Raw genomic sequence first — 13,652 nt, 5'->3', positions numbered from 1 at the left:
TTCCAATTTCAGATACATTCCTCAACATCCAGATACATCACGTCTTGATTTTGAATACATCACTCAACGTCTTGATACATCGCATATGTTCGAAACATCTAGTAAAGTGATGTATCCGATCGATCATTGCATAAAGTGATGTATTTGAAATAGGAGAGTAAAAATTTTTGTAATTTTTTCAAATGGTAGGAAATTTAGAAAATATAATAAAATAAGTTGTATATTTAGGTAATTTTTACTATGCATAGCTCATGTCTAAACCAAACACCCCTTAATTAATTTACATTAATTACACTAACCGGTCTTGACTCGGAAAACCCGATTCTACTCTATTGACCGGTTTTACAACCTCATCGAACCGGTCCCGTTGAAATATTACAGAGATACAGCAAACGTTCTCACCATTTGACTGAAGCAAACCAAAGCCCCTTGGTGCGCATCTCAATTTCTCGATACGCTGAGATCACAGTGACCAAAAGATGGCTGATTCCGCCAATTCGAAGAACTATGGAGTCCCAATTTACGGTGCCGGTTGGGTTCCACCGAACGCTCTCAGATCTGCCGTCGAACCGTCGGCCGATGATGAAAAGGACGACGGAGACAAATCATCGCCCTCAGCACCGGGAAACTATGTTGTCCTTTCCGGAGGCGGTGGGGAAGGGAATATCGGTATTCGTAACGCTCTCATTGTTGCTCAATTCGATTACGATTCTAATGTGCTCTCTGATGAACCTGTAAGTCATAAATCTTCATGCTTATGATTCGATGTACGGTGCTTTTATGCAAATTGAATTGCTCTGTAGATTATTGTTTGTGCCTATGCTCAACATATACGCAAATGTTGTGTTCTTCATAGATTCTTGTTCTGTATGATCTTTAAGAAGCTAAGGTCTATGAAATTGCAGACTATATGAATTCCTGATGGCTTTTAGTTTTCAAGTGATCAAATGACCGAAACTGATGGAAACTAACTTAGCAAAGTATTAATTTTTTTTCTCATTCCTCGGAACCAAGGGACTTTTAAAAATAAGCTCTTTCCGCCTCACAAAAGCTAGTTTTTGTTCATTTCTCGGATCCGGGGACTGATGTACAGCTACAAAAGTTATGGAATCAATATGTTTTACAGTCAACGGGTTTCTTTAACTTTTAAACATGCATCATTATGTATCTTAATGAGCTATCCCCTCTATTTTATTTGTATTTGTCTTATGATACTATTTCTGTTTTGAAACATTTAAATATGTTCGACACTATTCTATTTCTGTTTAGCTTCCACAAGAATCATAACTTTCAAGAATCTGAAGCAATTAATTTTTTTGAATTTTATACTTTAGTTTGATGATCTTTTGTTCAAACTAACTTTCAATCATTAACTTACTGTTTTCTTCTTAGTCGAAATGAATATCTTAAACTTTGTGTGGAGTCGAGCATTGTCATATAAATTGAGTTGGAGGGAGTACATGATAAAACTATTTTGGGCATTATAATAATCTTTTGTCTTGGGGAAATTCTTGGTGAAGCCTAAATCCTGCTTGCTGAAAGATGAGAAGGGCTCGGATGGGTTGACCACAGACATCAGATTTGCTATTTTTCAGTGCAGCACGTTATCTTTGTCAGACCTGGTTCCTTCTGATGCTTATAGATTAACATTTTCAGCTGTTCTAGCCCTAATAAAACTATTCTTTTTACAAGAGCCTTTGCTAAAACTATCAAGTACATCCAAAAGCAACAATATATCAGTGATCTTTATGATTGGTCAAATAACTTTAATTCCATTGCCATGTATGCTCTTCACTTTTGCTTTCCTTGAAACATTAGAAGAGCATAAGAGATTATATTTGTCGCCTCCTTGGATCAGATTGACTAAAATTATGTGCTTTGTTGAAGGTGGCTAGGTTAGGAACTGGCGGTGATCTGCCTTATAGGATGGCAGTACATCCAGGTGGAGAAGGTCTTATATGCTCATTGCCAAAAAGCTGCAGGTAAAGTTTTTGCAATGGGATTTACTTTGAAGGCGTAGATTACTATTCATGTTGAGTATCTCTTCATTCTTTTCACCCCTCACTTTGTGACTTGTGAGTGGTGACACGGGCTGAGGGGAGCATAGAATCACAAAAGCATACTGTTGCTGATAGAACAGTTAGGGGTTTATATAGTTAAGGACTAAAGTGATATCACTTGACATCAACTCTACAACTTTTTGAAATTGTTCATTTTTGTGATTTTTCTCCTCTATCTGGTTAGTTGCTTTAGCAAACTTAGTCCACAGTAGACCACTTGCAGTAATTAAGCTTGGAATTTTTGCCTGTACTTTTGGCGAGTAGTGTGGGTAAGCATCTAATCAATGTGTTACCTGTGTAGATGGTTTGACTGGGATTTTCAGACAACTGAAAATCGTTCATTGGGTCTGCGATCATCTGAGAAAGTACTTGAGCCATTGGAAGATGTTGGACAACAATTAGCGCTAACTTTTAACAATGAAGGTTCTTTACTTGCTGTCGGTGGTGAGGTAGATATCTTCCCTTAAACTATTTCAGGTTGAAAAGGAAGTATGGTTGTTGCTTGCCATAAGGAAAAATGTTCAATGTGAAGGCACTACTGTTTTATTCATTGTGTATGAAACATTTAAGAAGGTCAGTTTTGTAAGCTCCTGTTATTCTCATACTTCGGTAAAAGTTGGACAAAGTGTTTTTTAAAAACATAACCAGGAAAGTAGGTCTCTGTTTATTTTGCCCTCTAAAATATTCTTGTAAGCTATGGGTTAGATCGTCTTTAAAGGAAAAGGAGGAGGTTGTCTGAGTACAAATTATGGCACCACTAGTTAACATCACTAATTACCAAAAGAAACACTGGTGGTACACATGTTCTCCCTGCATTAAACTGTAAAGGTTGCAGAAAGTGGCTTGATGAGAAAAGGTTGCAGAACGTGCTTTAAAAAGCTGGGTTGTTTTCCTCCCTGAAATCTTGTTCTGCCCCACAAGTTATAATTAGATGTACAGGAGAAGGGAGTAAACTCGGGATTACAGCCTGATTCTTTGGCATCACTCTGTAAGCGATAAAAGGTTTCATCAGTCTTAGTTACGAATATCTTGTATGTTTTGACTCACGTTCTGGATCCCTCATTGTTACCTTACCTTTAGAACCCATTTGGCTTTCTCCTTTTCAGATTTTAGTTCTTTATTGTAAGAAAGATGTCAGAAGAACTTTAACTCTTTCAGAAATAATGAACTGCTGAAGGCAATTAGTAGCAAAGTAAAAAAAAAACTTTAAACAAGTCTTTTTCATTTTAAGAATTTTCTTAGTATCAGTTCATAATACACAGTTTAAGAAGTTTTTCCTTTGATGCTACTAATAAATAAATACCGAAGGGAATAGATTTCTATCAGGAAATATTAATTTCCATGCTAGTCTTTTCCCACTATCCTCCCATTCTAAGCTTGCTGCTTCTTTTTGACTTTTTTGGAGTTTAAAAGAGTCTTTTGGAACTGACAGAAATTGTTAACCATTTTGTGAGTGTGACCAAATTTATACATTATCCTCCATGACCATCTTTTTTTTTTTCCAGTAATGTTTGCTAATGTGTGGATGGACATTTAAAATCAATTTCTTCTGGCTGTAATGTGAGCTTGCAGAACAATGATGAACCTTATGCTCTGTGGTTTAGAGCAGTCTATGGCTGCCATATATAAATGGTAAAGAGTAGGTTAACCTGGAAATCAACCACTCTATCAGCTACGCTGTGAAATACCAAATAGTTTGGGAGGATAATGAGTAAATTTTTAAAAAAATATAATTTTTTTTTTTGATGACAAGGGAAACCCGCAGCCGCTACCCTTTGGGTGCGCATAGGGTAAAACCCCCGCTCCTATGCAATAGTTCGCAAACCACATAGGAGAGGTAACCTACATCAGGCAAGCCTGGTGCGACGAGCTCGACCCAGAAGGCAAATTCCTTGCTTTCGCTGGCAAGGGGTTTCGAACTTGAGACCTCCAACATGGAAGTCCCAAGCTCAAACCACTGGGCCACCCCGAAGGGTTAAAAAAATAAATAAATAAATAAATAAAAATTCCTTATGCTTTGTCAACTTTGATTTGGAGAATAATTATTACATCTAGTTTCAGATTAAGACATGATTGATTTGTTAGATCAGCTTCTGCTACTTTCTTGCTGTCCTTGTATAAAGAGTGAAATATGGAATTTCAAATAAATATCTTGATTATTGAATTTTGGTGCAGTACAGGATGGCAAGTTGACGGTTTTTAAGTGGCCTAGCATGGAAAATATTCTTGATCAGGCTAATGCTCATGCTTCTGTGAAGGATCTAGACTTCAGGTCCATAGCATTGCTCAATTTCAATTTAAGCACTTCAAGCACTTCAAGCAATATGCTTTATGGTAGAGGGATTTTGACTCAAATGTTTTCGGTTGTATATGCAGCCCTGATGGAAAATTTCTTGCATCTGTTGGAAGCGGCCCTTGCCGGATTTGGGATGTGTCAAAATCAACCTCTGTAGCTTCTTTGACGAAGGAAAATGTAAGAATATCTATGAATGGCTTTTAAATGCTGGAAGATGGTCAGTGTGTTGTGTTCCACTTTTTCCCTACCAAAAGAACGGAAAGAAATGATGTCAAATTTCCGATTTAATTGACACTTAAGAGTTAAGACTACCCAAAAATCAGTGTAGATTCATTTTTAAATGTTTTGTTTCTCCTGTCAATTAGCTTTATATAAACTGGTTCTCTCTTACACGTGGATTCTTATTTTTAATAAGATAAAGAGTAGTTACATCATACATGTGGATTCTTATATATTCCCAATTCAAGGACGTTGTGTGGGCATATACCCCGATCTTTCTCTTTGTTGCTTTAGTTATCTGACAAGAAGCGTCTTTTGTACTCAGGATGAGATTTTTGGCTATTGTAGATTCGCACCAATTAGCGATGAGAATCAGGTTCTATACATCACCACTATGCGAGGTTGATATGCTACACTGAAAATTTGTCTGAATTACCTTATTTCAGATAGTGCTTCACTTGGCATGTATGAAGAATTAACCCTGTTTTCTTGTATTTGCAAAGATCAAGGTGGAAGTATTTCGAAGTGGAGTACTACTACGTGGAGGAGGATAAAATCAAAGCGCGTTGTTCGTGATCCTATTTGTGCTTTCAATATTTCACCCAATGGAAAGCTTCTGGCAATGTAAGACTCTTTGTTGGTTTCTATTCCACGAATATCTATAAACATCATATGTCATTGCACCACTGAACTCTCCATATAGCTGAATGTTCTTAAAGTTGGAAAGATTCATATAATGTGCTAAACTTAGTGCTTCCTTTCAAAGTGTGTGAGCACTTGCCAACTACAGCAGCTTATTTGTTTTTTTTTTAATAAATAAATAATTTAAGAGGAGAAAAACAACTAGTTGACTTGTTCCAAAGGAGACGGTGGAGAGGTTGACACATAGGAGTAGCAGCATACCTGGAGATTCCAGGTTCAAAGCTTAGTTATAACATAAGTGGCTGTAAGCATGTGTTAATAGTTTGTTGTAGTGTATTTTAATAAATACAGTTTAATTAAGGGAATTCACAATTTGGTGAAAATGAACCGAACTGATTAAAAAATAGATATTTTTAGTTTTAGCTTGGTTTGATTTTAAAATTGATACATATTTGGTTAAAGAATCGGTCTTTCTTTTTGTTGTTTAATCTCTCTTTCATCAGTCAATGTGTGATATTCGTAATTCTCATTAGTAATTACCGCCATAATGAAATCAAATATTGGCTACTCCTTTTTTATCTCTTCAAGAAACGTCAATGGTGTTAGATGCTTTGCACTTCTTGTTGTAATGTGAAATTAATGAGCTTCATACATAAATAAAGTAATTATTTTCATTAGAAAAAAATTAATAGTTGATAGTGCAAGCTAAAACTACAAGAAAGAGCAACACTTTTTTGGTAAATAAAGATTTTATCATGAAATGTATTTATGTAAAGATCGAGAAAAAGCACTTGAGAGTTGGACAAACAGCCCATTCACTTTTGCTTAAAAACTCCAAGTTATCCACTTCTGCCCAAAAAAAATAAAAAATCCAAGTTTGTATACTTATCCACATTTACCTAAAACTAGTCTCATCCTTACTTGTGAGCAAATAAAAAAAGTAAGTGACTAGTCTTTCAGATTACTACATAGAATTAAAACAAACAATTGATGTTCCTCGACCACCTGTGCTCTTGTGGGTTGTAAGGGACTGCCTGGACACCAACACGAATAAAAAATAAGTTGCTGATTGACTTCTGATGGAACGTATTATCAAGATGCTTTCTCTTGTATGATTAAGCCTGTATCATTGAAGACGCTCTGAAAGCAACCAAATCCCAGAGTAAGATGTCAGATTGTTAGTTTGTTGTTCAAGAGACATGATGTATTGTTCTGAGGGACTATTGAGTCAATTTCAGTTTCTCCAGCTAATATATTTAATAACAAATTACATTTAGGGTGTAAATTTTTTGGGAATTTCCCATAAGTTCATATCATACATGATTATCTGCATGAAACCACCATCATCCTATTGACATCTTATAATGCTGAATAGTAGAAGTAATAAATATGTTCCATAGAATATGTTCTTGGGAGCTTAATGCAGCCTGCATTTCATTTTCCTTTGCAGAGGAACAATTGAGGGAGATGTTCTGGTAGTGTCTTCCAACAATCTTCAAGTGCAAAATGTTGTAAAAAAGGCTCATCTTGGTCTTGTAACAACATTGAAGTTCTCAGAAGATTCGAGGTCCTAAAATGTTTTCATGCTCCTGTTAGTAACTGTAAAAGCCTGCAGTCAACACAACCAATTCTAATTTATTTCTTTCTTCCTTCAGGGCTTTGCTTTCTGCCTCCTTGGATTCCAGAGTGAGAGTGACAATTATAAAGGAAGAGAAGAAAAGTGGTGAGTATTTAATTTGCATATCAACATTAGTAACATGATGGTAGAGAGTAGCTAGTTTATTTGTGGTGATTGTTAGCAGGTAGCCAGCTGAGTCCCGAAAATGAGCCTAACGTTAGTAGTTTGTAAGCTTCTGCTGTTAATCCTGATTAGTTTAGTTTTAACTTAATCATCATGATATTACCGATGACATGAACTAGTAGGAAACAACTGCAAGAAGTTGTCTTTGTTAGCATTTCAATTGATTTAAGTTTGGTACCTGAATTAATCTGGATCATTTTCTCCAACTGGCTGATAGCGATTGTACTGCAAACAGATCTCCTTCTAGTCTTGCCATCAAGTGCTATTCTTTGTGCAAATGCCAAATCGACTATTGTTATTGTAATTTTGTCATTAAACATATTGTTTACAATTGCAGGTCTGAGCTTGTGGATCGTTATACTCGTTCTTTTGATTGCAATTGCTGTATATTATGCAGCAAGCAACGGGATTCTTCCATTGGAGCTAAACTCTATATTAAAATGAGGAGCTTTACCCCCCAAAGTATTCTTATATGTGAAACGGTATCTGAAACATTTTTGAAGGCTGTCTCTGGAACAGTATGCTTGGATTCGAGATTAATTAAAAAACATCTGGTGTTTTTAACGTGCTTAAACTGTTAGACACAGAGAGTTTATATACCTATTTGTCCTCCATTATATTCTCACTGTACAAAACAAGTTGTGTAGGTTTATTTCTTTCAATTTGCAACCTTTTCTGAAGATTTATATTACTTAAAATTCTCTTTTTACCTTTAGATCATATAAGAAGGGAAGTCGAATCTCTCAAATTGACAATATTTAGTTGAAATCGAAAGAGTATTTGAAGCTGAAATAAAAAAAGAGTTCAGTGTTAATCGATAAACTTTAAAATCGATACGCAATCTTACTTCTACTGTACAAAATAAATATGCAGCTTACGTATAATTTAGCTTTTTGCACCCCAATATGCAGCTTACGTATAATTTAGCTTTTTTGCACCCCGCTTGTGAAATTACACATGTACGCAGTAAAAAAAAAGAGAAGTCAACAACAACAAAAAAATACCTGAGTGCTGACAAATGCCACTGTCAATAGGCCATATGTCTATTGGTTAGCAGTAGCAAAGTCCAACATAGGAATTAGATTCCCCTTTCAATAAATCACTATCTTTTCCAAATCTAATCTTTTTAGGTTCCTCCATTGATTCTCTCACACCTCCAAAACAGAAAAAGAGCTCATCAAAATTCTTCTTCTATAATTTTTTTGTTAATTAATCCCAAAAAAGGTTGAAGTAGTTGCCTTTCAAACACAAATACTCACACAGTAGTGATACAGAGCTAAGAAAAGAGTAGTAGTTGGCCCAAGTCAGTTCTGATTGAGTTTTCCAGCTCCTCAAACAAGGAGCAAGATTGGAGCTTTCTGTACAACAAGGTGAGAATTCTCTTCTCAATTCATGGAGCTTTCTCTTCTTTTTTGCCATCCTGTTTTTGTTTATACACTTTTCCTGCTAAATTTACTTAATGTAATTTAAGGCTTATGCTGTTGTTAATTCATTTTCTTTAACCAAATTGGAGGGTCTTGAGAATATTGTTGAGTTGATTTCGGGTGATCACACAACTAATAGTTATTACCTCAAAAAGTCGCTTTCTTTGTTGGAAAAAATGTGACTTTCTGTAATAATAACTATTAGTGGAGTGATCCTATGAGAAATCAATGTGGATGTTGTTCACTTTTTATGTTTATTTTATCTTTGATTCTGAACTTCAATTAGATACTATTCGGAACTGATTAGTTAACTATTCAGCATCTAATTAGGAATAGAAGAATCATAATTGGTAATATCCTCCTACTTTGGATGTGTCAATATTCGATCAAGTTAAGTCACACAGCTTATCAAACACGCCTCAATCCAAACTAGTTGGGGCTGTTCTATCGCCGTCAATTTGGTGATTCATGATAAACAACAACATACTCAATGTAATCTCACAAGTGGAGTCAAGGAAGATAATATTCTCCTACTTTTGTGGTGATTGATGATAATTACCACAAAATTCTAAATCAGTGTTGGATTGTAAAGTGTTTTGGTTATTTTGGAGAATCATACTTATAATTAGTTTGATGCTCTACTCATATCTTTTGATTGTAATACATCTAGTGAATAGGAAAAAAAATGTACATAGCTGTTCGAATTGAAATACTTGCCAATAATTCTACCACTTCTACAAGGAGTAGCCTTCTTAGCGATAGCTGAAGCCTGAATGTGAAGTAATGAATTTTGTGCAACGTTGAGAGGGTTTTGATATAGTGGGATTGTTAACAACCTCTAGCAGATGGTTTAAAATTGATTCTAAAAGAATTTATTTCACCAAGTAGTGTCTTTGGCATCCTTGACTTCAGGCATCCCTTTCAGGTGCAGTTGACGTATTCAGAAGGATAAACGTACTGATGAAAGGAAAAACTTAGGAAAGAATAGCTAAATGATAAAATAAGTCCTGAATAAGAGCCGAAATAGGATTAGAGGAAGGAGCCAGTTTTTAAACAAGTAAATAAGATAGAAAATAAAAATCAAAACTGAATTTGCATTGTTGGTGACTTTTGTTGGTTGAAAGTGAAGGAGCTGTGGGATGAGGGGATGGACATACAGAAAAGAGATGGTTATCGGTGGGTTTTCCGATCTGTAAACATGCAAGTGTTATGGGTTTAGGGGTCCCTTTGGAGGTTGAGTCTTTTTCTTCTGACGAGGTTTGATTTAAGGAACAAGGGGGGAGGGTTCTACGGTTGCCCCTGGTGGTGGTGGACTAGTGGTGATTCAGGTAAAGGCCAGTGACTGGAAATGCTGATTTTAGCGCTGTGATGGACCGCGGTGGTGCCAAAAAATAAAGAGAAAGAAGAAGAGAACAGTTAGCTGATTTTTAATGAAAGCAGAGTGTTGATAGTTGTTTACTTGTTTATCATGAAAACCTTTCGACCAAATTTTTTTTGATTGAATGAATTGCCTCCTAATTGAGTTAGTTTAATCACATTTGCTTCATGTTTTTGTTTGAACTATTTCATGGTTGTAATAGAGATTTCTACTGGGAATTTTGTCTTGGTATAGGACCTTCACAGTGGTGATTCTAACAAATCAGCAATGAGTTCTGCTGGATACAAAGAATTAGTGTATCCATAATTGTCAAATTGATAAATGACTAAGTTTTTCGAGGGATTTTAGCGAACAAGTGATGATAGCTGAACTATCTCTCAGTAATGACCTGATAGATGAAGGTATAATACATAAATAAAACTAAAATAGGATGATTGAGGTAGAGTACCACAAGAATGCTATACAATATGAAGATACTTAATAAAGAGAAAGGAAAGTTTATGGTATAGTTGTGAGACCAACAATGTTACAGGGGAAAGTGAATAGAGGCCTAACATAAAAGTATGTATGTTAAAATGGATGTATGCTCCCGATGGAGGCAAAGCGCAATGTGAGTTATCTGCCCAAGTCTTGGTGGATAAAGTTGCCCGGTACCCTGTGCTGGTGAAAATCGGGGATAATGGTCCAGCCCTCTACCCTTCTCCACTTAATACCCGGCTTAGTTAGCATGGTGCAGGGGTCGAACCTCTGACCTAAATCAGAAGTTCCTCAACCTTTGCCACTTAAACTAAGTCCTGGGCACAGAATAATAAATCTGTCTTTGTATGCTATTAATATCTACATGTCATTGGTTCATCGTGCTCTAAAAAAATTGATATTCGATATGTTCTAAATAGACAGGGCCGACTCACTTGTGTGCTACATTTTTGGGCTTAGCGGATCTATATGTTGTATATGCCGATATACTTGTACTTCACTCCCATCCTAAATGTCGTACTTTGTTGTTTTTACTTCAAATACTTCTGTTCAGGTTGAATGGGTGTATCTAAGGATGATGTGTCACAATCCAATCAAGAAGATAGTTCCCTTTCTAATGTACCTGAGAAAGATACAGAATATGTGCATCAGAAAAAGGGTCCTGAGAGTGAGGGTGGTGCATCAGAATCTAGTCGAGTTTCTGTACTTCCAAAGAAGGAACCATACATAATATCTTGTAAATCAGATTCTCCTGTTAAAGACGGAAACATTTCCCTAGTACCTGGAAAGGCTTCAGATTCTTCACAACAAATACAAAGTCAGAAGATGGAAGAAGTTGTATCTCAACCTCATCAAGAACAAGTGACTTCTTCACCAATGGCTGAGAATGCTTTGTGTAAGTTACGATCTAGGCGGAACCCTGATATGAGTGTCCAGGATTTGCCATCTGATAAAGGAGTCACTCCCTTCAGTGAACCTGAAAAACCATCTAAAGATGGATATAACTGGCGAAAATATGGTCAGAAACTTGTTAGAGGAAATGAGTTCACTCGGAGTTATTACAAGTGCACGCGCATTAATTGTCTAGCAAAAAAACAAGTGGAGAGATCACAGGATGGACATATAACTAATATTCACTATATAGCAAAGCATGAACATCCAAAACCTCTAAATAGTCCCCAAATCTCCCCTGAGCTTGTAGTGCCTTCTGAAATGACACAACCAGACATGCCAACGGAAACACCACGTGAAGGTACTCAAGATTGTCCTAGTCAATTACTTTGTTCGGTCTAGATAAGTATAAATTTTAATTAGTGACGTAATTAGCTGAAGGTGAGAAATCTACTGTGCTTGGTGAAGCATGTCAATCTATCGAACCATCGGAGAGCCTGATTTCAGTGGCTGTTGTATCAGCTGGTGGTAGTGCACAAGATACAGTCCTGAAGCCACATAAATCAGGAGATGAGGGTGATAATAATGATGGTCGGAACTCAAAGAGACGGTATGTGAAAGTCAAAATCTACTTTATTTGTCCTCAGTGTTCAGATCTACACACTATCTTAAAGTTGATCGTTGTGCAACTGTTCTGCAACAGGAAGAAAGAAGTACCTACAAGTGATGACATGACTCCACCTATGAAGTCTCCTAGTGAACTACGACACATCGTTCAAACTAGCAGTGAAGTGGATATAGTCAATGATGGTTACCGATGGCGCAAATATGGGCAAAAATTTGTGAAAGGAAATCCAAATCCTAGGTAAATATTTCCTTTTCTTAAAAACATGTTTGTGAACTTTTGCCCCTTGCAAAATAGATTTTCCTCATCACCTCTTAACCTTGAGTTCTTTTCTTGTAATGATTGTTTACAAAGTATTTATATTCTTCCACTGTGGCCCATGAAAGGAACGAAAGCAATCGAATTTGATGTATCAGAACAATTGCTGTCTTCATATCATACTGAATATCCACCATTCCTTTTTAAGTTGTCCCAAAGTAGTCTGAAAAATGGAATAGTTTTTGCACGAGTCACGTTCACTCTTCTTGATACAACTACTAAAAATTCTTCTTTTTAGAAAGAAGAAGTTAAAATACTAAATCCTCCTATATGGTCTTACGATCATATCTTGCGATGTAATCTATAAATGAAACATTAGACCATTTAATCAGATTAAAAGAACAATAACTAAAGAGTTTGCAGTGTAGTTTTATATATAGAAGCTGATATATATGATCAGTTTCTGTTTCACTGCTCCCAGATTCTATTTGTCCAATATGCATGTTTGTATCATACTTTTCGTCTTTGATAATGTTCAACTTTCTGTATGCTTTTGTCGTTCTCTTTCCTTCCACCCCCGCTCCCAGATACTGGTGCTCTCCGTCTCTCTCCATAAATTCAGCTTCTTTTATCCGCAGGAGTTACTACCGATGCTCGAGTGTTGGTTGCCCTGCAAAGAAGCATGTGGAGAGGTCATCCCATAATCCAAAATCAGTGATTACAGCATATGAAGGGCAGCATGACCATGACATCCCATCTTCCAGAACTGTTATGCAAAATACAGCAGAGGCTGATTCTAATACAACAAGAATAAGTGGAGAGTCCACATCTGAATCAGGTGAAAACAAACATGTTGTCCATATTGGTGCAAATTGAGAGCATAATGCTAAACAATCAAACTCAATACAAATTTAGATAATGTTACATCATCAAGTCATCTAATCTTATCTTTTCTTATTTGTTGTAATTGGTCAATTATTCTCCACTGCAGGAGAGAAAAGAAAGGATAAAAATATGTCTTATAGAAACAGCTGATTTAACCTCATAATTGGTGTGGATTCCTAAAGTTAATGTATAAGTTGTGTTGTCAATAAATATAAGAGAGTTCAGATCTGATCATGTATGTATCTAATTTGTTGGCAGTTGATCTGACTAATTTTGTCTCCTTCCAACTAGTTTTTATTTTGATACATAAATAAGGTGCTTATTTATATTGGGTCTGGTAAAGATAGAGTGTATCATTCCTTACTCTTACCTTATGCTAGGTAGAGTTTATTTCCAATAAGACCCTCTGCTCGAGAAAACATTTTAAAAATAGGTTTGAGACCACAAGATTAAATAACATTTTGATTATTCTACATAGGGGTGTACAAGCCAAACCGTAAAGTCAAATCGAACTAACGAACCAAATCAAACCGAAAAAAAAAAAACCGATTTGTGGTTTGGTTTGGTTGGTTTGGCAGTTGAAAAAAAAACCCAACCACTCTTGGTTTGGTTTGGTTTGGTATTAAAAGAAAAAAAGTCAAACCGAACCCAAACCAAACCGACATAATATATATATATAGAGAGAGAGAGAGAGAG

At 36.0% G+C, this 13,652-nt stretch overlaps 2 protein-coding genes across 3 annotated transcripts; both read left to right on the top strand.

The window, feature by feature from the left end:
* The first annotated feature begins 376 nt into the window (after positions 1-376).
* LOC102596955 (SEC12-like protein 2) lies at positions 377-7,709 on the top strand. The gene is made up of 10 exons (XM_006362962.2): positions 377-734; positions 1,888-1,982; positions 2,362-2,509; positions 4,241-4,332; positions 4,437-4,533; positions 4,901-4,976; positions 5,079-5,199; positions 6,668-6,784; positions 6,873-6,940; positions 7,356-7,709. The coding sequence occupies exons 1-10, from the start codon at positions 480-482 to the stop codon at positions 7,460-7,462; spliced, it is 1,176 nt and encodes a 391-aa protein (XP_006363024.1). The 5' UTR covers positions 377-479; the 3' UTR covers positions 7,463-7,709.
* A 352-nt stretch (positions 7,710-8,061) lies between these two features.
* On the top strand, positions 8,062-13,239 carry LOC102596618 (WRKY transcription factor 1-like). 2 transcript variants are annotated; one of them, XM_015303270.1, is made up of 5 exons: positions 8,062-8,388; positions 10,851-11,549; positions 11,657-11,798; positions 11,892-12,053; positions 12,710-13,239. In XM_015303270.1, the coding sequence occupies exons 2-5, from the start codon at positions 10,856-10,858 to the stop codon at positions 12,945-12,947; spliced, it is 1,236 nt and encodes a 411-aa protein (XP_015158756.1). In that variant the 5' UTR covers positions 8,062-8,388; positions 10,851-10,855; the 3' UTR covers positions 12,948-13,239. The 2 variants fall into 2 exon arrangements, with proteins under 2 accessions (XP_015158756.1, XP_006363023.1); XM_006362961.2 differs by having other exon boundaries at positions 8,064-8,388; positions 11,624-11,798.
* Positions 13,240-13,652: the final 413 nt, after the last annotated feature.

This window comes from Solanum tuberosum, unplaced genomic scaffold (assembly GCF_000226075.1).
Source record: "Solanum tuberosum cultivar DM 1-3 516 R44 unplaced genomic scaffold, SolTub_3.0 scf00413, whole genome shotgun sequence".
Classification (NCBI taxonomy): domain Eukaryota; kingdom Viridiplantae; phylum Streptophyta; class Magnoliopsida; order Solanales; family Solanaceae; genus Solanum; species Solanum tuberosum.
This window is presented reverse-complemented; position numbering and strand designations above follow the sequence as displayed.